The 27,165-nt window shown below is 50.7% G+C and overlaps 1 protein-coding gene across 1 annotated transcript in view; it reads left to right on the top strand.

The window, feature by feature from the left end:
• ZC3H3 (zinc finger CCCH-type containing 3) overlaps positions 1-27,165 on the top strand; it is a 164,918-nt gene that overhangs the window by 135,202 nt on the left and 2,551 nt on the right. The window contains 3 exon segments of the mRNA XM_068163211.1: positions 1,812-1,943; positions 13,972-14,147; positions 16,065-16,270. Coding sequence (XP_068019312.1) covers positions 1,812-1,943; positions 13,972-14,147; positions 16,065-16,270 — 514 coding nt within the window.

The following is a 27,165-nucleotide window of genomic DNA, read 5'->3' as shown; positions in this document are numbered from 1 at the left end:
AGTACTTACAGGGGGCAAGAGATACTGGAACAGATTGCCCAGGGAGGTTGGGGATGCTCTCTCTCTGGGAAGCAGAGGTTGGATGAGGCCTTGAGCAACCTGCTCTGTTGGTCTAGTGGAATGTGTCGCTGCCCATGGCAGGGGAGTTGAAACTGGATGATCTTGAAGGTCCCTTCCAACCCAAGCCACTCCATGAACCCACAGCACTCTGACTTGAGAGGAGGCAGTAAATCAGAATGAATGGTTTTGTGAGCGAAGGTTAGCGAGAGGCTAAGACTCGGGCAGCCGCCCCCGTTGCTGCTACAACAGCTTTTCCCCTTGAGGAACTCCCAAAGAATCAGCATTTTTTCTCCTTAATAGAGCTTCAAAAAACTCTGTTGTGAGCAATTTGGACAAAAATTTCACGTTGAGTTTCGGGTTCATTAGCTGCTGGCTCCGGAGCTTGTACCATCGTCAGGAGCTGTCTAATACGGAGGCGCCGCACCAGCGCCTTGAATTAATGTTATTGTTATTTGTGTGGACGTGGTGGGGTGCAAACAAGGTTAATTGAAATGAGAGTGCTGCTTCCTCTTGATAATGGCTCAGGGCTTGACAGCGAGGAGGGGGTTTGCTGGTTGTTTTTTTTTTTGTGCAGAAGAGCTGCCTTTATTATCCCTTTTTATTAGAGCTAATTTGGGCTCTATATCAAAAACTACATTAAGGGAATCATTTACGGTCACACCACCAGCACCAAAAGAAGATAGCCCCAGAGCCCTGTCCTTTATGTTAATGTCTGCAGTTAAAAGACAATTAAAAATAAACTCTTCTCTTTTAAAGCACCCTTTGTTTTCTTTCTGCTTTCCCCCCCCTACACCCCTCCTTCCCTCTGTTTAGAATCACAGAATCTTGTTGGTTGGAAGAGACCTTTAAGACCAGCCATTAACCCAACAATTTCTCTTAAGTGAGGCAATTTAGCTAAAACCCTGATGTGTCCTTCAGGACAAGGGGTAAGAGGCACAAAGTTGACTGTAAGAAGTTCCATCTAAACATGAGGACGAATTTCTTTAATTGAAGGGTGCCCTGGAAGGTGCTGGAGTCTCCACCTCTGGAGACATTAAAAACCCAGCTGGATGTGTTCCTTTGTGACCTTCTTTATGTTCCTATGTGTTCCTGTGTGACCTGCCCTACATGATCCTGCTCTGCCAGGGAGGTTAGACTTGATGACCTCAAGAGGTCCCTTCCAATCCCTATCATTCTGTCACAAAAAGGATTTTTTTTTCCACACAGCCTCACCTGTGCTTATCATTGAGTCACAGAATGATAGAAGGGACCTCTGGAGATCATCCAGAGATCCAACCCCCTGCCAAAGCAGGATCATCTAGGACAGGTCACACGGCAATGCATCTGGATGGGTCTTGAAAGTCTCCAGAGAAGGAGACTCCACAACCTCTGGGCACCATGCTCCAGGCCTCCAGCACCCTCACAGTACATAAGTTCTTCCTCATGTTGAGGTAGAACTTCCTGGGTTCCAGTTTGTGTCCATCGCCCCTTGACCTATCACAGGGCACCACTGAGAAGAGCTGGCACCTTTTTCTTGACACCCACTCCTAAGGTATTTATAAACATTAGTAAGATCTTCTCTCAGTCTTCTCCAGACAAGAGCCCCAGGTCTCTCAGCCCTGTTCAATACTAGTTTGGGGATGCTCAGACTGGTGGGAGACCTCTCTTTATTTAACTCATGTCATGGTTTTATTTCAGGTCTGGCGTCGAAGTGGCTCCTAATCATGACTTGAGGAGGGCACTAACAAATTTGTCATCTTCTGCTCTTGCAGATGCCAGTGTGCTCCTACTTCCTGAAGGGCATCTGCAGCAACAGCAACTGCCCCTACAGCCATGTCTATGTCTCCAGAAAGGCAGAAGTGTGCCAAGATTTCCTCAAAGGCTACTGTCCCATGGGTGAGAAGGTAAAGAGGGAACCAGCTTTTGGGTTCTTGGGGTGAATGTGTCTTTGCTGAGGGCACCAGCTGTACAAATTGGGCAGAGTTGAACCTCATGAAGTTCAAGAAGGATGAATGTGGGGTCCTGCACCTGGGGAGGAATAACTCCCTGCACCAGTACAGGTGAGGGGTGACCTGCTGGAAGGGAGCTCTGTGGAGGAGGACCTGGGAGTCCTGCTGGACAAGTTCACCATGAGCCAGTAATGTGGTCTCGTGGATGAGAAGGTCTCCTGGGCTGCATGAAGAACAGTGTGACTAGCAGGTGGAGGGAGGTTCTCCTGCCCCTACGCTCTGCCCTAATGAGGCCACCGATGGAATATTGTATCCAGTTTTGGTGTCCCCAGTTCAAGAGGGACAGGGAACTACTGGAGAAAGTCCACTGGAGTGCCACAAGAATACTGAGGGGCCTGGAGCATCTCTGTGAGGAGGAAAGGCTGAGAGGTCTTAAACCAAAAGAGGGAGATTGAGACTGGAGAGAAGGAAGAAATTTGTTGCAGTGAGGGTGGTGAGGCCCTGGCCTAGGTTGCCCAGAGAGGTGGTAGCTGCCCCATCCCTGGAACCATTCCAAGTCAGGTTGTGTGGGGCTCTTAGCAACCTGCTCTAGTTGCAGATGTCCCTGCTAACTGCAGGGGGGTTGGACTAGGTGAGCTTTAAATATCCCTTCCAACACAAACTAACAGATCTATCATTTGCTGTGCAATGTTGGCCCATCTTTAGGACAGGGCAGGGATTATCACTGGTGAGACTGCACCTTGAATTTTGTTTCAATTGTGGGGCTGCAGTACCTCCAGAGAAGGGCAACAATGCTGGTGAAGGGTCTGGAGAAAAGATTGGTGAGGAGCTACTGAAGCAATTGGGATTGTCAAGCCTGGAGAAAAGGAAGCTCAGGGGAGACCTTCTGGCTCTCTCCAGCTCCCTGAAAGGAGGCTGGAGCCATGTGGGGATTGGTCTTTTCTCCTAAGGAACAAGTGACAGGACAACAGGAAATGGCCTCAAGTTGCACCAGGAGAGGTTTAGTTTGGAGCTATTTCTTCACAGAAGGGGTTGTCAAGGCCTGGACCAGGCTGTGCAGGGCAGTGGTGGAATCTCCATCCCTGGAGGGATTTCAGAGCGATGTAGATGCAGTGCTGAGGGACATGGCTAAGTGGTGACCTGGCAGTGCTGGGCTGGTGGTTGAACTTGATGATCTTAAAGGTCAGCCCAACCAAAACTATTCTCTGATTCTTCAAAGGGCCAAACCCATTCTTTCCCCAGGAGAAACCACCGAGGAAGAAAAACCACTAAGGAATTAGAACCAAAGGGAAAAGGAAGGAGTAAAAAGCCAAAAGTGAGAACTTGAAGGAAAGGAGGACACCAGCAGCAGTGGAAGGAACCACTAATAAATTAGCTGGTGCCTAATTAATTTCTCTGGCCGCACGTGGAGGGCTCTGCAAGCAGGGGGAACATTTCTTTGGAAGGAAAGCACAAGCATCCAGCCACCTCCCTCCAACCTCCCCTTTGCAACTGGCCACGGAGGCAAAGTCCCTACAATTATTTTTAAGAGATTCCAATTTAAATGAAAATACAAAGGAGATATTTAGAATATTTATTCTATTAGTAAAAGTGCTTACCGTGTCACTTTGAGAGTGTCACCAAAGCATTCTCCTCCAGATGATGGATAGCAGCCTGTAATTATGTATGGGGAGAAGTTGCTGAGCAGGCCATATTTAACTGGGGAGAGGAGAAATACCAGCTTGGACCATTAAGGGTTAATTTTCTTCTCTAAATAACATCCAAAAGTGCTGAGTTTGTGCCTTTGACTCCAACTAGAAAGTCCTCAAATGGACCCCGGAGAGTTTCTGATATTCTACTGAATCAAGGAAAAAAATGTGAGCCTTGCTTCATAAAATGATGGCTTGTTAAAGATGAGCAGTCCCTGCTCTTCTGAATAATTCAGGGTGGGAGGTGAATCTTCCCTCCTTCTGCCTTTGCCTGTCCATCTGTCTGGGGTTTGAACCACAAAGAGCGCAGCCGGCAAAGCCCCCGACACATGAGGTGAGCCTCGTGAAGTTCAGCAAGGGCAAGTGTAGGGTCCTGCACCTGGGCAAGAATAGCCTCCATGGCCTGTTCCAAGTGTTTTGGGATATCAAAGGAGGAACAGTCCTCTGCTCCAGTACAGGTTAGGGGGTCACCTGCTGGAAAGCAGCTTCATGGAGAAGGACCTAGGAGTGGTGGTCGACAATGAGTTGACCATGAGACAGCAATAGGCCCTCATGGCCAAGAAGGTCAAGGTTCTTCTGGGGTCCAGGAAGAAGAGTGTGGCCAGTAGGGAGGTTCTTCTTCCCCTCCACTCTGCCCTGGTGAGGCCTCATTTGGAATGTTGTGTCCAGTTCTGGGCTCCCCAATTCAAGAAGGACAGGGAACTACTGGAGAGAGTCCAGTGGAGGCTCTGAAGATGCTGAGGGGCCTGGAGCTTCTCTGTGAGGAGGAAAGGCTGAGAGCCCTGGGGCTGTTGAGCCTGAGGGGTTCTTAATGTTTGCAAATACCTTAAGGGCCAGCCTTCCTTTACTGGTACCCAGTGACAGGACAAGGGGCAATGGGCACAAACTGGATCCCAGGAGTTCCATCTGAACATGAAGAAAAACTTTTTACTGCAAGGGTGACAGAGCCCTGAAGCAGGCTGTCCAGAGAACTTGTGGAATCTCCTTCTCTGGAAACTTTCAAAACCCACCTGGGCACATTCCTGTGTGGCCTGCACTAGGTGATCCTGCCCTGGCAGGGGGGTTGGACTAGATAATCTCCAGTCATCCTTTCCAACCCCATTCTGTGATTTTGTGACACCATTTTAGTGTCCTCAGTGGATAAACTCCAACAAGGACAGGTGCTAATTAAGAATTTAGGTTCTTTTGTGATGGATGTTGCCACACTGGGTTCTTCCCCCAGTTGTGTTCTCTGCCCCCCTGCAGAAGCACAGTTCTGGGTTTTATCAGACCTTCATAAAAAATGGCCATTATTATCCATAATTGATGACGTGGCATTGCCTGTATTGCCTCTTAAGTGCTTTCTAGGATGTCATGTACAACACTCAGGCCAAACTGATTGGGCTTTGACCCGTCCCCTGGGCTTTGACTCCAACTCCTTGACTCTTCCTAAAATGATGCCAGGACCAGCCCATTCCACCTTCATCAGGAGCTTAGAATTAAGTGAAGAAAGCCAAGAGGTCCAAGGGAGGCTATCCCCACCCTCCCCCTGCCCCAAGGAGTCTACATCTGTAATCCTGGGTCCAGTTCTGGGCTCTCCAGTTTAAGAGAGGTAACTAGTGAAGAGAGTCCAGGGGAGGCTCTGAAGATGCTGAGGGGCCTGGAGCATCTCATTTGCAGTAGCAGTTATTTGAAACCTACTGTCATGGCAGGACAGGGGACAGAGACAGGCTGAGAAACTTGGGGCTGTTCAAACTGGAGAAGAGAAGGGAGACCTTAGAGCAGCCTACCCAGTACCTGAAGTGGGCTACAAGAAAGCTGGGGAGGGAATTTTTACAAGGGCTTGTAGTAATAGGATGAGGGGGAAATGGATTGAAGCTGGCAGAGGAGAGATTTAGACTGGAGATTAGAAAGAAATTCTTTCCAGTGAGGGTGGTGAGACACTGGAACAGGTTGCCCAGAGGAGTTGTGGATGCCCCCTCCCTGGAGGTGTTCAAGGCCAGGTTGGATGAGGTGTTGAGCAACCTGGGATGGTGGGAGGTGTCCCTGCCCATGGCAGGGGGTTTGGAACTAGATGATCTCTAAGGTCCCTTCCAACCCAAACCATTCTGTGTTTCTATCTCTGTGAGGGGGAAAGGCTGAGAGCCCTGGGGCTGTTGAGCCTGGAGAAGAGCAGCCTGAGAACAGGTCTTCTCAATGCTCAACAAGAGCCAAAGGACTGGGGGTAAGAGCCTAGGGCCAGACTCTTGTCAGTGGTGCCCAGTGACAGGACAAGAGGCACTGGGCACAAACAGGAACCCAGGAGGTTCCATTTGAATATGAAGAGAAACTTATTTGCTATGATAGTGCTGGAGCCCTGGAGCAGGCTCTTGTGCAATCTCCTTCTCTAAAGGGATTCCAAACCTACCTGGGTGTTGTGATCCTGGGCAAGCTGCTGTGGGTAACCCTGCTAAGAAGTCTGTCCCCATTTTACACACCCCTATTAAGTACTGAAAGGCCACCAGAAGATCTCCCTGGAGCATATTCTTCTCCAGGCTGACCACCCCCATCTCTCTCAGCCTGGCCTCACAGCAGATGTGCTCCAACCTTTGGATCATTTTTGTGACCTCCTCTGGCCCCACTACAATAAACTGTATTTGGAGGATTTGTGGCCAGGCCAGGTGTTGATGCTGGTGTCCTCCAACCTTCACAAGGTGTCAGATGAAAGACAAGTGAGTCAGCTGGGTCCTCTCTAGCTGCTGCATCTGTCAGATGGGTTTGGATTAAATAAACTTTCCCCCCGTGGTGTGCGTTAGCGAGCGCGCCGCCTTAATACCCAGCTTCAGATGGTTTCCATCAGCTGTCTCCAAGCCTGTGGGTAAATGCTTGTCCTGTGGGAGCTGTTAAGCAGCGAGACACAGTCAGCTGAAACAAGGAGGCTACACGTGAAAAGGAACAGAGGGAGATGTGCTGGAGTAAATCATGGGTAAGCTGGAGAGCTATGCTCTGGCGTTTCACAGAATCACAGGATGCTTTGGGTGGGAAGGTCAGCTAGTCTGGAGATCAGCTAGTGCAACCCACACTGCTAGGGCAGGATCATCTTGCTCAGAGCCTCAAACAATCTGACCTAGAATGGTTATGGCGATGGGGCAGCTACCACCGCCCTGGGCAACTTGGGCCAGGGTCTCACCTCACTCAGCATAACAAATTTCTCCCTTCTCTCCAGTCTAAGTCTTCCTCTTTTAGTCCCAAACCATCACCCATTGTCCTGTCACAACAGGCCCTGCTGAAAAGCCTGTCTCCAGCTTTCTTCTTGGCCCCTTTAAGTACAGAAAGGCCACCAGAATGTCTCCCTGGAGCTTGTTCTTCCCCAGAGTGAACAACCCTCAGCCTGGCCTCACAGCAGAGGAGTTCCAGCCTTCCCATCATTGTTGTGTCCTGTTGGGACAGGACAAGGGGTGATAATTTGAAACTAAAAGAGGGAAATTTAGACTGGAGGGAAGGAAGAAATTTTTGACACCAAGGGTAGTGAGACCCTGGCCCAGGTTGCCCAGAGAGGTGGTAGAGGCCCCATCCCTGGAACATTCCAGGTCAGGTTGTTTGGGACTCTGAGTAGCATGCTCTAGTTGAAGATGTCCTTGCTCACTGTAGGGGTGGTGAACTAAATGGGCTTGAAAGGTCTGTTCCAACTCAAAGCATTCTATGATGCTGTGATCTGCCATCATGTTGGAGATGCTTATGGTTGACCTGCTCTGTGACTGCCCATTTGTCCGCTAAAATCCAGCTCTTTGGTCCTGGATCAGCCAAGAGCCTTTCAACAGAGCTCTGATTTGCACCTTCTTATGTAAGAGAGCTCACGCTCTCAGGGGTAGGTTGGGTCAACAAAGGCTGCTCAAGGAAGTGCCTGCTTCCTTGAGGACATCATTTCCCTCTCCCAGGTGGAGCACAGTGCTTTTCACCGTGGCAGCTGCTTGCTTTTTCTGTAGCAAATTCAAATTCAGGGGCTTTTGCTTAGCTGACACCTTCTTCTCCTTTGGGTTTCTCTGGTCTGATGACCTGAGTTGGTTCTTTTCTTCTCTTCTGGTGGAAGTTTAGCAAGTTTCCACCATAAACTTATTAAATTTAATGCATTTCATTAGGAGAAGCCACATGAGCTCTGTTAGCAGCAGTTAAATGTCTTTGGGGTTTTCTCTTCATTATCCAATTCTTGGTTGACAATGGAGAGCAGCAACCTGAGGTCCTTGCTCTCCTTAATCTCTTCTTACAGAGAGGTGAAGATCAACACTCTCCATATTGCGTGTTCTCAGCTGTTTTTTGCAGCCTGCTAGGTAAAACAGCATTTTTCGTCTCTCACAGCCAACAGTCATCAAATATTGATCTTTCTGGGTCATTTCCCTCCTTTATTTGGTCTCAGGTTGACCCTCAGCCAGTTTACCTTTTCCTTGAGCACATAGAAGCATGGAATGGTTTGGGTTGGAAGGACCCTGAAAGATCATCTAGTCCCACCCCACTGCCCCCTGGCCTATTTAAAGATCCCTTCCAAGCCAAACCATTCAGTGATTCCATCACTCTATAAATCTTGGTAATGGAGATGGCAGCTCCCTGTTGAAAACCCTTTGTAGCCTGCAAGGGAGATTTCAAACCAACCACTTTGGCACGTGGTTTAATGGCCACAGTGGGCTTGGGTTAGCCCTTGGACCCCATGATCTTAGAGGTCTTTTCCAACTGAAACAGTTCTGTGATTCTAAGTTTCTTCCATGGCCAATCCTACCAGTCTATGGCTGCAGAGATGTTGCATCTTATTTCCTGTAGTCAGTAAGGGCCTAACGAGGGCTCTTATTGCCTCTGTAATTTAACTGTTGTATCCTCAGCAGCATTCAGATGCTTCCATTAAAGATCTCATTATCAGGGCAAACTCAAACTGCTTAATAGCCTGGACTAGTTGATAATAGAGCTTAGATAAATATCTCCTTGTGATTTCTTTGTAGGAGAAGGTGCATCACAAAACATGAAAATTAGGAGGTTTAGAGGAAAGCTATTGGTGAATCATGGCTCTAAAGTGGGAATATCCTGGTGAGGCAGAGAGTTCTTGATTGCAACCTGAACTTCTCTAGGGGTGAACACCAGGAGGAGCAGATTTCATCTTTGCTTTCCATATTGCAGAGTCCCTTCATTCTGATCTGATCTGTGATTCAACAGAAACAGAGAAGCATTGTGGTTGGAGAAGACCTTTAAGATCATCCAGTCCAACCATTCTCTAACTCTCCCCAGGCTGATGCTAAACTATGGCCCTCAGCACCACATCTCTGCCTCTTTGAAACACCTCCAGGGATGGGGATGGGGATTCAATCACCTCCCTGGGGAGCCTGTTTCAGGGTTTGAGAACACTTTCCGTCAAGAAGTTTCTTCTAATGTCCAACCTAAACCTCTCCTGGGGCAACTTGAGGTCATTTCCTCTCATCGGGTCACTTGTTACTGGGGAGAAGAAACTGACCCCCACATGGCTCCAACCTTCTCTCAGGGAGTTCTAGAGAGCTAGAAGGTCTCTTCTCAGCCTCCTTTTCTCTTGTTGGACAATCTCTATGTGATACCTTCCTTGAGCCACCTGCATGGTGGAGCCTATGTCATCCTCAATGCTGATGACACTGTGTGGAGGGTGTCTGGTGTGCTCCATCCCCAGTAGTGATTCTTTGTGGTAAGTAATTACCATTGATGGTTTCCTCACATGAAATGGACTCCGTTGTGGCTTTGGAGTGTGATGGAGGAGCTTCTGAAGGTCTCTGATGGAAACTGGGTTCCTCAAGAATGCAGTGCAGGGAGTGATTGAGTGCTGTAGATTTAGCCACACAATGGTGAATGCCAGCTTTGGGCTTATAGATGGCTTTTCCTTCCTTCCTTCCATCTTTCCTCCCTGAATTCCTTCTTTCTGAGTTCCTTCTGAATTCCTCCTTTCCTTCTCTCCTTCCTTCCCTCCCTCCTTCCCTCCCTCTTTGCTTCCCTTGTTCCCTCCTTCCAAGAGCCCCTTAACTCTGAGATGTAGTGTGTAAGAGAGACAACAGAGTAAGCTGAAACCATTCCACCTACTTAATCCTGCTGCTCAGTGGTGGGGCTACCTGCGGGAGCTCCATCAAAGCCCTGTGGACATGCAGAGGGCTTTAAAAGATAGGAAGCACTTGAGTGGAGGAACTTGAGTTTTGGGGATTAACTCATGCTTTTAGTGCACCCTAGAAGATCTGCTTGGTGCTTTTATCTGCACAGTGCTCCAGGTTGCCAGTCAGGAGCTGGACTTGTGTCCATCACAGAGAGTGGAAAGATAGACTCAAGTCCAAGGAGTTGTCTATCTTCTGGTCCCTTGTCACATGCTGTCCCACAGTGCTGGGAAAGGAGTGATCAAGCAGGAGGGTGAGCCAAGCTTGGAGATACTTGAGAAGTTCAACCTGGGAATGCCAGGCTGTGTGGGACCTCTTATTCCATACTGACCCCTGTAAGGTCAGTGGGTGGTTGCTGGTCGGCCCAGTAACCCAGCTTCAGCTTCCTCCCTCCCTCCACCTCCTTGTGCCAAACTCCTTCCTGGAAAATGTTAATTAAAGTCATTCCCATAGCTGAGCCAGGACTTTCTACCACTTGCTGCCTCCTTCTTTGCCAGGTCCATGCTAAAGAAGGTTGTGCCCTGCAAACCCCCTGGACCCCATCCTGCTCCCTGTGCGTGCTGGGGCCAGTTGGGCCATTTAAGGCTTTGTGAGTCGTTAGCAGCACCTTGAATTTCACCCAGAGCTGCTTTGCCAGCCAGGAAGGAGTCCTGGGTGCCAACTAGGTATCATCCCAGCACTGAGGCACTGCTGCCAGTCTGGGCTAGGAGGGGAACCCCAGAGTGAGGAGACTGGGATGGGGACAACATCACTGGGATGATGATGGTGATTGCCTCATCCTCACCAGCACCTGATGGAGCTGAAGGGTTTCTCCTCAGGATTTTTTTTTTCAGGGGTGCTGTGGGTTATCTCTGTTGGAAGGAACCAGAGGGTTCTCTTTCTGTTTCATGGTCCAACCTGTGGGCTGGCGGGGGTCCCATGGGGGTATAATTAGCCACCCCAACAGGTGGAAGAGATCAGATGGCCCCCAGCACCAGGGTGCACCCACAGCCCCTCAACTGTGCCCTGGTTGACACAGGGTGAGCAGCAACGCAGCCCGGGCATGTTCTCTTTAGCATGTGGGGGCAAGAGCAGAAGAGCTGCCATAAATAAACAGAAGGGGCTTTTCCTGCCACCAGGGAGGAGATCCCAGCCTCATCATCCCAACCCTGAAACAGCAGTGATGGACGGGGCAGCAGCGGCAGAAAGGACTGTGGCATGGGAAAGCCATTAGAAACCTGAGCTGGGGACATGGCCCTGGCATTAGTCACACATGGTTTGTTTTCTTTATGAGGTATCTTCTTGCCATGGAGCCAATAAAGGTGGTCTGGTGCAATGATTGACATGGAGGTCAGTGCTGGTGAGATGACTGAGGAGGTGGAACATACCAATCCCGGCAGCTAGATGGGACAGTGGCACCGTCCGCTCCATGGGGATTTGGAACTAGTCCCATGGGTGCCTCCCTGGGAAGAAACAGCCACTTTTCTTGGCTTTTCCCCACAAACCCCATCATTGCTGTGTTCTATCCATGAGACTTTTTTGAGGGCTCTTTTTGCCTCCTTCTCCCCTTCCCGAGTCCATTGTGTGCCAGGAACTGCCATCTCCCAGCCTGAACGGGTGCCACTATGACAATAATTGGCAGTAATTGACTTAAGACAGGGCCATTGTTACTAGGAGGTTTGCAGGGTGTCACCATCATTGCATGGATGGAGATCTGGAGGTGGTGGTGGACTAGAAACCCTCCAGCATGCAAATGATCTGGCCTACCATTAGGTGAACTTGCTGTCACGTGAGAGAGATTGTGTTGACTCCAGTTAGTTTGGGTCGGAAGGGACCTTAAAGATCATCTAGTTAACTCTCCTGCCATGGGCAGGGGCACCGTCCTCTACACCAGGTTGCCTCATCCAGCCTGGCCTTGAACACTTCCAGGAAGGGGGTATCCATAACACACCTGGGCAACCTCCCTAGTGAAGAAGAATATTGATGCCAATCAGAAAAGTAACTTTTGACAGTCCATCCCTCCCTGGTTGCTGCCTGATGTTGTATGAAACGTGAGCTTCTGAGGATTTGCTCTTGCTTCCCTTGGGATCCACTTGTCCTGCCAAATCAGGCTCAACACCTCCTCACATGCTTCACCATGGGAGTTGGGCACCATCCAGTCATCAGCTTGGGACAGGCAGGAGCCATCTGTGCCTGCATGGCTGGGATGCTCTAGTCTCTAGGGATGCTCTTCCAGTGCTGGTCCAGGAGAGGAAGAAGACAAGCCATCTTCTTGGCTGCATCCAGAGCAGAGGTGACTGCCCCTCTGCTCCGCTGTGGTGACACCCCTCCGTATCCAGCTTTGGAGTCCTCAGCACAGGAGAGATGTGGACCTGCTGGAGCAGGGCCAGAGGAGGACAGAGAAGTGGTCAGAGGGCTGGAAGCCCTCTGCTGTGAGGACAGACTGAAAGAGTTGGGTTTGTTCAACCTGGAGAAGAAAAGGCATCAGGGAGAGCTTGTGGTGGCCTCAGGGCTTAGAGGGGCCAATAAGAAAAGGGGGGATGAACCTTTATGAGGGCCTGTTGTGACAGGACGAGAGGACTGAAACTGAAAACAGGAGATTTAGACTGGAGAAGGAAGGAATTTCTTGTGATGATGTTAGTGAGAACCTGACCCAGGTTGCCCAGAGAGGTGGAGCTATTCCAAGTCAGGCTGTCTGGGGCTCTGAGCAACCTGCTGTAGTTGAAGATGTCCCTGCTGACTGCAGTGGAGCTGGACTAGATGACTTTGAAGGTCTATTCCAACTCAAACCAGTCTGTGATTGAAGATAGGACTTTGGAGTAATGGCAGAGCCTGGGCACTGTTTGGAGATGACTCTACTTTCAGGTTGTCCATTGTCCTGTAGACTTCCTTGCCTTGTCCTTTCAAACAGTCATAGGAACTGGTTTTTAATGACTTTTCAGTCAAAAAGCAGCTCTGTGGCTGCAGGGTCCCCCCCCCTGTTGAGTCAATGTCCGTGTGTCCATCTGCTTTCCCAGCCCTCCTGCTGCTCAGTGACATCTCCAACCTCCAGCAGATGAGCTCCTTGCTCTGCTTCCAATTTCAGCGATCGGCCCGGGGCAGCAGAGCTGCTGAATTCTTCTGCCCTTTTGAAGAGAGAGCTCCCAGGGCTCAGCAGGGCTCCTGCTCAATCCCAAAGGTCACCACAGGAGACTGCTCCTCTGCCCCCAAAGTCAAGCTGCATTTAAAGGGCAGCAGCTCCCCTACATCCTGCCTTGGTGGGAAGATGCACTTTTATAAACAGCATGGTCAAAGAATCCCAGCGTGGGGGAGGTTGGAAGGGATCATCCAATGGAGATCATTCAGTCCAAGCCCCCTGCTAAAGCAGGGCACCCACAGCAGGTTGCCCAGGATCATAATGTGCAGGTGGGTTTGGAATCTCTTCAGAGGAGACTCTACAACCTCTCTGGGCAGGCTGGTCCTATATTTTGTTGCCCTCAAAGACAAGAAGCTTCTCCTCGTGTTCAGATGGAACCTCTCTGGGCAGCCTGCTCCAAGGCTCTGGACCTTCCAAGCCAAGAGGTTTCTCCTCATGGAACTTCTTGGGTTCTGGTTTGCACCCAGTACTACTCGGCCTGTCACTGGGCATCGCTGACAAGAGTCTGGCCCCAGCCTCTTGCCTCGAGTCCTTCAGCTCTTGCTGAGCATTGATCAGATCCTCTCTCAGGCTGCTCTTCTCCAAGCTAAACAGCCCCAAGGCTCTCAGCCTTGCATCCTCACAGAGATTCTCCAGGTTCATCAGCAGCTTCCCAGCCTCCACTGGACTCTCTCCAGTAGTTCCCTGTCTCTTCTTGAACTGGTTAGACCAGAACTGGACCCAGGACTTCAGATGTGGCATCACCAGGACATCGTAGAGGGGGAGAAGAACCTCCCTGGGAAGAACCTGGCTCCTGGGAAACCTGCCCCTCAGCACTTCCAGGTCCTTCTCTATAGAGCTGCTTTCTAGCAGGTCACCCTCACCTGTACTGGTGCAGGGGGTTGTTCCTCCCCAGGTGCATGATTCTATGTTTTCCTTCACTGAACTTCATGAGGTCCTCTCCACACGGTTCTCCAACCTGTCCAGATCAAGGTTGGTGTGGTGAAGCAAGCACCAACACATCCTTCTCTTCCTGTGCTCTCCGTGGGGCTGTCCCTGCCATTCCCAACATTCCTCTCTTTCCTCCCTTGCAGTGCAAGAAGAAGCACACGCTGGTGTGCCCTGACTTTGCCAAGAAAGGTGTCTGCCCCAGAGGTGCCAAGTGCAAGCTGCTGCACCCGCAGAAGAAGCGCCACCCAAGAGAGGCAGAGGATGGAGAGCGCGGTGACCCTCCCTCCAAGTCGAGACGGGTCTCGGAGGAGACAGGCAGGTAGGAAAGACCAGATGAACTTCACTCTTCTGCTCTTCTAGGTATTTTCTCCTCCAGATATGTGTCTGTGTGCTGGTTTCTCCCAGGGTGGTGACAGTGTGGGTTACTGTGTTGTCTTCTTGTCTACTGTGAGCAGTAGGTTTGGGCAGGGTCTGTGCTTGAGGGAGAGGTCTCCAAGCAGAGCTGTTTGTGAGGAGAGAATATTCACCTCATGCTTCCTGGTGTGTGCTGTACAAGTGTATCTTTGCCCTCAGAAATGTGCTGCACAGCATCTCTGGGTATCTAGACCTTCTTCCTGGGAGGTGGAGGAGGCCTGATGGAGATTATGTCACCAAAAGTGGTAACAGCTTATCCATAGCTGTGTGGGAAACTGGAAAGTGTCATCCCTCTTCCCCTCTATGGTGAATTGTGGAGCTGAGCCCTCAGTGTGGCATGGAGAGGCTTACCATCAGAGCTAGACTCACTGCCTGAAGAAGCAGAGCTGGGCCTGGGCCTGGAGATACAACAGGCTTTGTAAAACTCTCATACTGGGCTGGGCCCTTGGTTAATCCTTGGGAGCTCTCTGAGCTCTCTGATGCTTTTAGTGTTGGGATGGAGCTCTCAGGGTGATGGACACATATCCTCATCCTTATAGGGAGATGAATTGTCTTGAGCTTGGCACATCATTGTTGTCTTCTGCTCTCATCCCCGAGTTCTGCCTGCAGAACAACTTCATCCCAACATCATTAAAGACACAAAGGCAAAACCTGAAGACCTTGGTTAGTGAGAGAAAAAAATGAGTGCTTGGATGGTCAGCTCCTCCCTGACTCTTTGCAGAGGGACATGGGGGTGAGGATGGGGTGGAAATGGAGGGATCTGGAAGCTTTCCTGGTCCATACTCTTGCTTGGTCCTGGGCCTCATCCTGTCCCTGCCTTGTAAGGTAGCAGAGGGGCACAAGTGCTCAACGGGCTCTCCCAACTTATCCCGGGTGACAGAAGAGCCTTGGAATGACACCCAGCTCACGTCCCGGTGTGAACGAGGTGTAAAATAGCTCCTTGCTCTTTTTAGGGAAGAAGGCATGAGCTCAGGGCTGGGTGGAGAGGACTCATTCCCCTCCTCTCCTGGAGACAGCTCCTGTCATCCTCCACCAGGACCAGAGCACGCCCCAGCTTGGAAGCTTCTCAGGAGGGTTTTTTTTGCCTTTATTAGCACTGTCACCAGAGATGTGGAAAGAGCTGAAGTGTCACATTAGCTGGACTCAGAGCAGGGTGGCAGGGCTGGGGCTGAGCCAAGCCCAGCAGGACATCTCCAAGCCATCCCTACTCCTCATGCCTTCCATCTCTCTTCTCCTCTGTTTGCTCAGCCCAGCCATCACCCAGACGGGGTCACAGCACCTCCACAAGCTGGAAACATCTGAACATGAGGAGGAACTTCTTTAACTTAAGGGTGGTGGAGCACTGGTCCAGGCTGCCCAGAGAGGTGGTGCAGTTTCCATCTCTGGAGACATTCAGAACCCACCTAGACATGTTACTGTGTGACCTAGGCAAACCTGCCTTGGAAGGGGGCATTCAAGTCGATGATCTCCAGAAGTCCAGTCCAACCCCCACCATCCTGTGATCCTGTGAAATCCTGCAGGGAAGCACAGGACGAGGAAACCAGCTGGGCAGTGAGAAATTCTGGATGAATCCAAGATGACTTCTGGGAAATGGGAGATGTGGAGCAGGCTGGGATAGAGCTTGGAGAGACTCTGGAACAGGTTGCCCAGAGAAGCTGTGGACGCCTCATCCCTGGAAGTGTTTAAGATCAGTCTGGATGAGGCTTTGAGCAACCTGGTTTAGTGGAAGGTGTCCCTGCCCATGGCAAGGGGATTGGAGCTGGATGATCTTTAAGGTCCCTTCTGACTCAAACCATTCCATGATTATTTTTACCTCATCCAGGGATGATCCAGCTCAGCTCCATGATGATGGGGAAGTTCCTGGACCCTCCAGCACGGAGCAAGAAGTGAAGTTTTGGAAGGCAGCCAACACCTCACCAACCAGCTGGCTGCGAAAGCTGCCATCCTTCATCTCCCTCCAGTCCCCAGCGTCCTCCGGTGACCAGGGCTGCAAACTGGAGGACGAGGAAGACTCTGAGGATGAACCAGGTAGGAAGCACTTGCTCTGAAGCTGCTCTAATTCACTGAGTGGGAGAGTTCACCTCCTGCTGCTCTCCATGGGTTTGGGTGGGATTGGTGTTCCTTGTGAATCGCTAAGCCAGTTAACCCTGGGAGCTCAAACCGGGATGGCACTCAGGACTTACTCAGGGGTGCAAAGCCCTGGCTCTGCTCCTGAAACCACAAGGTAGGGAGTTGTCCTCATATTTTATTACCAGCTCCTTCCTCATCCTCTGAATCATGCCAAGGTGAATCCTTTGTCCTGGGCACTGGTGAGGCTGCACTTTGAATCCTGGGTTCAGTTATGGGCCCCTCGCTCCAGGAGCTGATCTGTTCAAATGTAGGAAGGTTTTACACAGTGATCTAGCCAGGCTAAAGGGCTGGGGGCAGGAGGATGGGGCCAGACTCATGTCAGTGGTGCCCAGTGACAGGACAAGGGACAGTGGGCACAAAGTGGAACCCAGAAGGTTCCAACTGAGGATGAAAAGAAACTTCTTTGGTGTGAGGGTGCTGGAGCCCTGTAGCAGGCTGCCCACAGAGGACACGGAGTCTCCTTCTCTGGAGAGCTTCCAAACCCACCCGGACACGTTTCTGTGCAACCCGATCTAGGTGACCGTGGGGTTGGACTGGATGGTCTCCAGAGGTCCCTTCCAACCCCTCCTATGATTCTATGAAAGCAGATGCTGGAGCATCCATAGGAGAGGAGAATGGGGCAGGAGCTGCAGATGGCTGGTAAAGTCATCTGATGATGAAACAGGTCCCATGCCAAAGGGATGTGGCCATGGCACATGATGAGTCTGGCCATGAGGATGCTGTTTAGTGCCAGTGCTGAGGTGCACTTGGTAATTAAATCTCATCTCAACACAAATGAAGCAGGTTTGGGGCATAGCAGGAGCTGGGGACCACATAACCTAACGGGAGAAAAGGAGCCCCAGCCAGTATGGAACCATCATCTCCAAGGGCTGCAGGATGAGGCCATTGATGCTGAAGGACCAAGTGCTTCTTGAGGACCACATCCTTCATGGTGGTCAGATCACCAGGGATGGTGCTTATGAGTTTGAGATGCTGTTTTGAGCTGGGCAGGTGGTCAGGATGAGTCCTTGCATAAGTCTAGCTAGTAGCTGGTGTCTGCAGTTTGGGTTTGGGGGTGTGAGACAGGATTTGTGGATCTGTGATGGAGTTTGGGGGTCTTCAGTGGGATTTGGAGGTCTGTGATGGGGTTTGGAGGTCTGTGAGGGGGAATTGAACATCTGTGGTGGGGTTTGGGGTGTCTACAGTCAGGTTTGGGCATGTGTGATGGCATTTGGGAGTCTGTTATGAGGTTTGGAGAGAGGTCTGTGATAGGCTTTAGGAGTCTGTAATGGGGTTTGGAAGTCTGATGGGCTTTGAGGATGAGGTTTAGGGGTTTGCAATGGGGTTTGGGGGTCTACAGTGAGGTTTGTGGGGATACAATGGGGTTTGGAGGTCTGAAGTGGGGTTGGATATCTGTGGTGGCATTTGGAGGCCTGTGATGGTTCAGGGGATCTGTGTTAGGGTTTGAGGGTCTGTGACTGGATTTGGATGTCAGTGATGAGGTTTGGGGGTCTGCAGTGAGGTTTGGGGGGTCTGTGAGAAGAGTTAGGCATCTGTGATGGGATTTAGGGGTCTGTGATGGGGATTGAGGGGAGATCTTAAATGAGGGCTATAGGGCTTGGGGGTCTCCAGTGGGGTTTGGAGACCTGTGACAGAATTCAAGGATATGCAGAGGGGTTTGGGGGTCTGTGATAGGGTTTGAGGGTCTGCACCTTCCCAGCTTCAGCCTTTGTATCAGGAATAATGTTTGGTTTGTGTTTGTAAAGCCTGAAGGTGACACACAAATTGGTGGGGTAGTCAGTAAGGAGGAGGACAGGTTGTTATTACAGACTGAGCCCAATTGCTTGGTTAAACAGCCACAACTGGAGAAGATGCCCTTTGAATCCTGGGACAGGCAGGAGAAACAGAGCAAAACACAAGCTCCATGTGTGGGAGGGATGGAGTGGGGGTCTAGAGATGACCCTTTAAGGACCAGCATGGGCAAAAGCATCATTTTGCAGGGTCTTGATGGGTGTCTGCAGCTTCTGGCCTTCAGAGGAAAGCAAGGATCGAGGAGTGATGTGTGGAGCCTCCTGGTGTTCTTCCATGGGGGATCTCCAAGCTTGGAAGAGGACCCCTGTAATTTGGGGTGGGTGGAGTTGTTTGAGGGCTCCAAAAAGCCCATTCATGCTGCAGGAGGGGAGCAAACTGCTCCCAGCTGAGCAGCCCAGCTGGGAAGGTTGAGCTTGGTGACATCCCATCCTCTGCCTCTTGTGTTGTCCATCTGGGAGAAAATAGCCAGAGAAATATCATAGAATCAAAGGATGGTTTTGGTTGGTAAAGACCTCTAAGATCAAATCCAACCATCAACCTAACACCACCATGGCCACTCAACCGTGTCCCAAAGTGCCATGTCTATATATTTGTTGAGCCCCTCCAGGCACTAGTGACTCCACCACCTCCTTGGGCAGCCTGTTCCAGTGCCTGACCACAAAGAAATCATTTCTCATGTCCAACCTAAATCTCCCCTGTTGCAGCTTGAGGCCATTTCCTCTTGTCCTATCTTTTGATACTAGGAAGAGACCAACCCCCAATGCACTCCAACATCCTTTCAGGGAGCTGTAGAGAGACAGAAGGTCTTCTCTCAGCCTCCTCTTGTCCAGGCTGAACAACCCCAGCTACTCCTCACCAGACCTGTTCTCCAGACCCGTCACCTGTTGTCGCCCTTCTCTGGACACGTTCCAGTACCTCGATGTCCTTCTTGGAGTGAGGGGCCCAAAGCTGAACCCAGGATTCCAGGTGTGCCCTCACCAGTGCCCAGTCCAGGAAGACAGTCACTTCCCAGCTCCATCTGGTCACAGTCTTGCTGGTCCAAGCCAGGATGTTGTTAGCCTTCTTGGTCACTGGACACGTGCAACCAGCACCCCCAGATCTTTCTCTGATAGGCAGTTTCCAGCCACTCTGCCCCAAACTTGGAGTGTTCATGGGGTGGTTGTGACCCAAGTGCAGGAACCAGCACTTGGCTTTGTTGGAGCTCATCTCATTGCCCTTGGCCCATTGATCCAACCTGGCAGATCCCTCTGTAAAATCTTCCTACATTTGAACAGATCAGCTTTTGAGTGAGGGGCCCAGAACTGAACCCAGGATTCAAGGTGCAGCCTCAGCAGTGCCCAGTCCATGTGGACAATCACATCCCTGCTCCTGCTGGTCAGGCTGTTGCTGATCATTGGAAGAACACTGAGAGGTTGTGGAATCTGCCCCTCTGGAGACATTCAAAACCCACCTGGGCACATCTCTGTGTGACCTACTGTGGGGGATCCTGCTCTGACAGGGGGATTGGACTGGATGATCGTTCAAGGTCCCTTCCAACCCCTAAGGTTCTGTGATTCTGTGATCCAAGTGGCCTTCTTGGCCACCTGGGTACACCCTGGCTCACATTCAGATGCGCTCCTCTGCCCCTCCAAGACCCATTTCTAGGCAGTGGTCTTTTCCCTATTCCACCTCCCGGTTGCTCAGCCTGGCACCGGAGCCTAACTGGCCTCCTCGTACTGATTGTAAACAAGCTCACCAAGGCAAACCCTTCCAATGGAGTGCTAATTTAATTAGAAAGCACCCATTTTTAGTTAATTTGTTCGAGAAGATCACTGCAAACTCCTGGAGAGAACAGATGTTTCCTCCTTCTCCCTCGCTGAACATTCAGGGCTTTGTAAATGGCTCCGCTCAGCCTTGTTTAGGAGAGAAAAGAGGATTTTATAGCCTCCAACGACCCTTTTCTGTAAACATTTTACAGCTCTCTGCACGTCTGAGTGACGATAAAGCCCGAGCAGCTCGGCAGGCTGCAGCTCTGCCACCATAAGGCCATCATTTTATTGTCATATTTCACGGCCGTAACGTTAATGGAAGATGCTCGCTCCACTCTTTTTGTTTTAACAGCTCCACTGAGCACCTTCCAAACCCTTCCAGCTCTGGAGAGGTGCAGCTCACCAGGGTTTGTTTACAGCTCTGGCTGCTGGAGGAATCACTTTGCAAATCGTAGAGGCATGGAATGTTAGAGGTTGGAAGGGACCCCTGGAGATCGCTGAGTCCAGCACCCCCTGCCGAAGCGGGATCCCCTAGGGCAGGTCACTCAGCGATGCATCCAGATGGGTCTTGAGAGGCTCCAGAGAAGGAGACCCCACAACCTCTCTGGGCAGCCTGCACCAGGGCTCTGTCACCCTCAAAGTAAAGAAATTTCTCCTCCTGCTGAGGTCAAACTTCCTGGGTTACAGTTTCTGTCTATTGCCCCTTGTCCTATTCCAGGGCACTACTGAGAAGACCCTGGCCCCTTCTTCTTGGCCCCCACCCTTCAGACACTTACAAACATTAAATACATCTCTCTTAGGTTGCTCTTCTCCAGGCTAAGGAGACCCAGGTCTCTGAGCCTGTCCTCCTCAGACAAATGTTTCAGTCCCTTCATCATCTTCATAGCCTCCATTGGGCCCTCTGCAGTAGAATATTCACAGAATCACTAAGGTTGGAAGAAACCTCAAAGGTCATTGTCCCTTTTGAACTGGGGAGTCCAGAACTGGACACAATACTCCAAATGTGGTCTCACCAGGGCAAAGTAGAGGGGGAGAACTTCCCTTGACTCGCTGGCCACACTCTTAGTGCACCCCAGGACAGCGTTGGCCTGCTTGCCCAGAAGGGGTTGGGAGGGAGCCATGGAGATCATCTGGTCCCACTTCCCCACTGAAGCAGGGTCACTTAGATCAGGTTGCATCAGAGTGCCTCCACCATGGGAGCAGGACACCAAGCCCTGAAGTGTGGAGAAAAAAGGAGAAGGGAGCTGGGCACATCCTTGATGTGTCTTGTCCTTAGCTCAGCTTTCCCACCACTTCCTTACCCTGGGGGCTTTTGCTCTCATGGGGTAATTTAGCAGGAGGAGGAAATCTCCACCTTCTTTCCTGCTGGTACCCATGAACCCTCCCTGTCTCATGGCCCATCAGCCCGGAGGGCTCCAGGGCAGCATGAACCTTGGTGGTCCTTTCTTCACTCTTCTCCTGGCACTTGGCAGATCTTTCTTGCCTTGGAGACTGTGATGCACCCACTGGGCAGGTGGTGATGGGATGCTCCCATGGACACCCTGATCTTGCTGTGTGATCCTGCTGCAGGTAGATGCTTCCCTCCCCAGCTCCTTGGCCAACACACGCTCTGTTGGGCATGGAAGGAGACTTTAATTAAGAGAGTGTCCAAACTCTTTCCTAACTGAATTAACCAACTTCTAATAGAATTGCTGCTTCTAATGCAAAGATCTATTGAGCTGCATGTAGTGGTGGGCTGGTGGAGCAGGACCATCCCTTGGGCAGGACACCACCTATCAGGCTAATTGGTTTCCTGTTGATGGGTTGCATTGCTTGGGTCATTAGCAATTGCATCTTCTCCTCCTGAGTCAGCAGGTCCTTAGGGGTTTGGTGGGGGGCCCTGCAGCGGGGGAGGTTTTGGTTGCTTTCATACACCCTGGATAGTGGATCCAGACATCTTCTGTTTGGTCATCAGTGATTCCTTCCCAGCCTGGAGAGGCAGGTGGACTGCTATTCAAGCTGGTGGACCTCACCAGGAGGACTCCATGGTGGACTTGCCCATCCCTCTGCAGCAATGCTGTGTGTCTCACAACCCTTGCCTTCATCCCTCTATCCTTCCATCTTCATTCCTCCATCTCCAGCCATTCATCTTTCAATCCTTCCATTTCACAGAATCACAGAATCACCAAGGTTAGAAGAGACCTCAAAGATCATTAAGTCCAACCTGTCACCACAGGCCTCATGACTAAACCATGGCACCAAGTGCCACATCCAGTCCCCTCTTGAACACCTCCAAGGATGGTGACTCCACCACCTCCCTGGGCAGCCCATCCCCATCCCTCCATTCTTCCATCTCCATCCCTCCATCTTCAATCCTTACATCTCCATCCCTCCATTCTTCCATCTCTATCCCTTACTAAAGCCCTAATCCTGTTGCAGGACACTCTCAGGCTTGGGGTACCATCACGGTTTGGGGTGCTGCAGATAACCTGGCTGTTGAAGGCTGGGTTTGAATCTCCTCCTGTCTTGGTGGCTCTGAGAGGGTCCCAAAGTCAGAAACTTCATTAGCATTTAATTTCCTTATTGCAAAGTGGCCAATTTAGTTGAAACTTCCAATAGACCAGTTGAGTGTGGTGACTTCTTCTAATTGGGCTCTTGCTCTGAATCAAAATCATCATTTCTTTGCCCACAAAAAGGCTGTCAAAAATACTGCTTGATTAACTCTCCACCTGGACCAAGCCTCCTGCACGTTTCCAATCCTCTTCCCTGATTGAACTACAGAAGACATTCAGACCTGCCAAGTCTCACTCCTTTGCCAGGACTGAAATTTGCTTCTTCCATATAATTTTTTCCCCAATTTTTTAGAGTCTTGTCCATTTCTGGAGTTGCAGAGAGCCAGAAGATCTCCCCTCATGCTGCTTTTCTCCAGGCTCAACAATCCCAGTGTCCCTAACCACACCTCACCAGACTTGTCTCCAGAGCCTTCACCAGCTGCTTTGGACCCACTCCAGTCCCTCAATGTCCTTGGAGTGAGTGGCCCAAAACTGAACCCAGGATTCCAGGTGTGGTCTCACCTGTGCTCAGTCCAGGGAGACAATCCCTGCTCTAGTCTTGCCAGCCACACTTTTGCTGATCCAAGCCAGGATGCTGAAGGCCTTCTTGGCTACCTGAGCACACACAGGCTGTCTATCAACACTCCCACTTCTTTCACCCTCACTTGTGAGGCAGAAGCTTAAGGTGTTTTTGGTGCAGGATCTCTTACCAGATGAATTCAAAGCAGGATCAAACCAAGGAGATCCATCCCCTCAAGCTGCTTTCTCTGCCCCTCTGCTCTGCCTAGACCCCACCTGCAGTCCTGAGACCAGCTCTGGAGTGCTCAGCACAGGAGAGACATGGACCTGTTGGAGCAGGGACAGAAGAGGCCACAGCAATGATGGCAGGGCTGAAAGCCCTCTGCTGTGAGGCCAGGCTGAGAGAGTTGGGTTGTTTACCCTGGGGAAGAGAAGGCTCCAGGAGACATTCTTGTGGCCTTCCAGTACTTAAAAGGGCCAACAAGAAAGAGGGGGACAGACTTTTTAGGAGGACCTGTTGTGACAGGACATGGGGTGATGATTTGAAACTTAAGAGAGATTTAGACTGGAGAGAAGGGAGACATTTTTTACATTGAGGCTGGTGAGACTGTGGTCCAGGTTGCCCAGAGGGATGGTAGATGCCCCATCCTTGAAACCAGGTCAGGTTGTTCTGGGCTCTGAGAAACCTTATCTAATTGCAGATGTTGCTGATGACTGTGGGAGGGTTGGACTAGATGACCTCTAAAGGTCCCTTCCAACCCAAGCCATTTGATGATTCCATACTTCCCAGCCACTTTCCCTCTCCCCATCTTCCTTCCAGCCTCAAAGCAGTAGAAGAAAAGCAATTTTCTAACCCCTCAGCAATGAGGAGTGGTGGGCAGAGAGGATTTGGGCTTGACGATCCTACAGGTCTCTTCCAACCGAAGCAATTCTATGATCTGGGGACAAGGACCAGACCCAGCTCCTTTCATCCCCCATCTGAAGGGGATTCCCCACCTTAAAATGTCTTTTCAGTTCCCCTGGAAGCAGCATCTGGATGAAAGAAATCTGGTTTGATCTTCCCTGTTGGGTGCAGCTGGAGCCTCTCAGCAGCGTCTGGGGGACAGCCAAGTTCTATCAACAAATCTAATGGTACCACCTGAAGCTTGATTTACTGCTCTGTCCTCCCCTTGGACTTGATAATATATTTCTATTAGATTCCCTTCTTCTCCTTCCCTTCTCCTCCTCAAGAGTGGCAAGTTTCTCCATCTGCCTGACACCTTCTTAGGCTTAGGCAGAATAAATGTTGATTTTCATCAAGAGGAAGAAGGTTGGAAGTCCTAATTCTCCAGTGAGGTTGACAAGCTCAGCAGAAGCCACCCAGCTTTGGATGGGGAGCTCATGATCCAAGCCTGGCTCTTCTCTTTTGGAAGCAGTTCCATCATCGTAATGAAAAAGGAGTTTCTTAGCCCGGCTCTCACTAACTAGAAATGATTTACCTGGTTCCTAGAAGATGGATTGGGAGGCTGTGGAGATGCAGAGGAGAAAGGAGAGGTGGGGGTGGAAGGAGGAGGGGGAGAATGAAGGCACTTTGAGATGCAACCCAAGATTGATCACGCCATTTGCAGGATCTCCCATGCACAGAAGCAGAAAATGTATTTTCCTTTGCTAGGGAGTGAGTGCAGTGACACCACCCCCACCTCTCTCTACAGGCTTGCCCCCTCCCTGATTCTTTTGGGCTCTGACATTTGCCCATCCCCAGCTTTTCCCTCTTTTCCAGGAGCAGCATCTCCCTCCATGCATGGTGAGAACCTGGGCCTTTTTACTCCTTTAACAAGCATTTTTGGGGTTCCTTTCCTTGTTGCCCTCCTTGATTTTGTGAGGAACGAGTTTCACAGCAAGCACGGATGCTCTGGAAGCTTCTCAGCTCTGTGCAATATGGAACCAAAGTCAGGCAGCTAATTTGAGTTCCAAATCATCTTCCCCCCCCCCCCCCCCCCCCCTTTTCTATCCAAAGGAGAGGAGAATTTTATGTTTCTACTTCTTGAATCACTTTTGCTCTGAGTTACAAAGCACAGGTTTTGTATCACTGTCTGGATATTAGCTCATGAAGTTTCCTCAGGAGAAAGGGAGCCATTTCCACTGCTGTGGGACCAAGACCATGGGTGCTGGTGGGTCAGGAATGAGTTGGTGCCCATTTTGACCCCTTGGGGTTGATGGGGAACAGCTCTGCTGGATCTTGATCACAGCAATCAAGGTGGGATTTAGCAATCCCAAGTTGGAGAAACCCCATCTGGTTCCTGGAGAATCAGGAGGGTGGTCAGAGGCTGAGTGAGGTGTGATGAGGGTCTGCTCAGGGTGTAAGCATAGTCATGGAATCATGGAAGCATAGACTGGTTTGGGTGGAAGGGACCTTAAGTTCCCTTGGATCTAGTTCCAAGCCCTTGCTATGGCCATCAGCACCTTCCACCAGACCAAGCTGCTCAAAGCCTCATCCAACCTGGCTTTGAATCTGGGCCAAGTTGGACCAGGTTGACATCTGGGACCCTCTTTGAGTTAGGCACAGTGCTTCAGCAAGCAGAAGTCATCTTGGGAGCATGCTAGTGGTGGCCAGAGCACCCAGCATGAGTGCTCTGCTTGCTGCTGCTCTGCTCTTCCTTGCTCCAACCCAGACCTTAATTGCAGTGACCAAGGTAGGATTTGGAAATCCCAAGTTGAGAAAACCATTCTGGCTCCATGCAAAAGGACTACTGGAAGATCAGGAGAGGGGTCAGTGGCCCTCAGGTGCAAGGAGGGTCTGCTCAGAGTGTGATGAGGGTCTGCTCAGAGTGTGATGAGGGTCTGCTCAGGGTACAATGAGGGTCTGCTCAAGGTGTGCTGAGGGTCTGCTCAGGGTATGATGAGGATCTGCTCAGGGTATGATGAGGGTTTGCTCAGGGTATGATGAGGGTCTGCTCAGGGTATGATGAGAGTCTGCTCAAGGTGTACTGAGGATCTGCTCAGGGTATGATGAGCATTTGCTCAGGGTATGATGAGAGTCTGCTCAAGGTGTGCTGAGGATCTGCTCAGGGTATGATGAGGGTCTGCTCAAGGTGTGCTGAGGATCTGCTCAGGGTATGATGAGAGTCTGCTCAAGGTGTGCTGAGGATCTGCTCAGGGTATGATGAGAGTCTGCTCAAGGTGTGCTGAGGATCTGCTCAGGGTATGATGAGAGTCTGCGCAAGGTGTGCTGAGGGTCTGCTCAGGGTATGATGAGAGTCTGCGCAAGGTGTGCTGAGGGTCTGCTCAGGGTATGATGAGGGTTTGCTCAGGGTATGATGAAGGTCTGCTGAAGGTGTGCTGAGGGTCTGCTCAGGGTATGATGAGGGTCTGCTCAGGGTATGATGAGGGTCTGCTCAGAGTATAATGAGGGTTTGCTCAGGGTATGATGAAGGTCTGCTGAAGGTGTGCTGAGGGTTTGCTCAGGGTATGATGAGGGTCTGCTCAGGGTATGATGAGCATTTGCTCAGGGTATGATGAGGGTCTGCTCAAAGTGTGCTGAGGGTTTGCTCAGGGTATGATGAGCATTTGCTCAGGGTATGATGAGGGTCTGCTCAAGGTGTGCTGAGGGTCTGCTCAGGGTATGATGAGGGTCTGCTCAAGGTGTGCTGAGAGTCTGCTCAGGGTATGATGAGAGTCTGCTCAAGGTGTGCTGAGGGTCTGCTCAGGGTATGATGAGAGTTTGCTCAGGGTATGATGAGGGTCTGCTCAGGGTATGATGAGCATTTGCTCAGGGTATGATGAGAGTCTGCTCAAGGTGTGCTGAGGATCTGCTCAGGGTATGATGAGGGTTTGCTCAGGGTATGATGAGGGTCTGCTCAAGGTGTGCTGAGGATCTGCTCAGGGTATGATGAGGGTTTGCTCAGGGTATGATGAGGGTCTGCTCAGGGTATGATGAGGGTCTGCTCAGGGTATGATGAGCATTTGCTCAGGGTATGATGAGGGTCTGCTCAGGGTATGATGAGGGTTTGCTCAGGGTATGATGAGGGTCTGCTCAAGGTGTGCTGAGGGTCTGCTCAGTGTTGCTGTTCCTCAAAGCCAAACTGGGCTGTGTCGTTGTTGACTAATGGCCAAGTGTGTGGTGGCTGCTGTGCAGCCTCTGATGTATGGGTGTTATATTAAGGGTGGAAAGGTGCTAAATGAGCCCTCTTTATTCTACATAAATTAGCTCCAAAGCCCATGTATC

Source organism: Melanerpes formicivorus, unplaced genomic scaffold (genome assembly GCF_026170545.1).
Source record: "Melanerpes formicivorus ecotype bairdi unplaced genomic scaffold, bMelFor1.0.p_v2 SCAF_71, whole genome shotgun sequence".
Classification (NCBI taxonomy): domain Eukaryota; kingdom Metazoa; phylum Chordata; class Aves; order Piciformes; family Picidae; genus Melanerpes; species Melanerpes formicivorus.
This window is presented reverse-complemented; position numbering and strand designations above follow the sequence as displayed.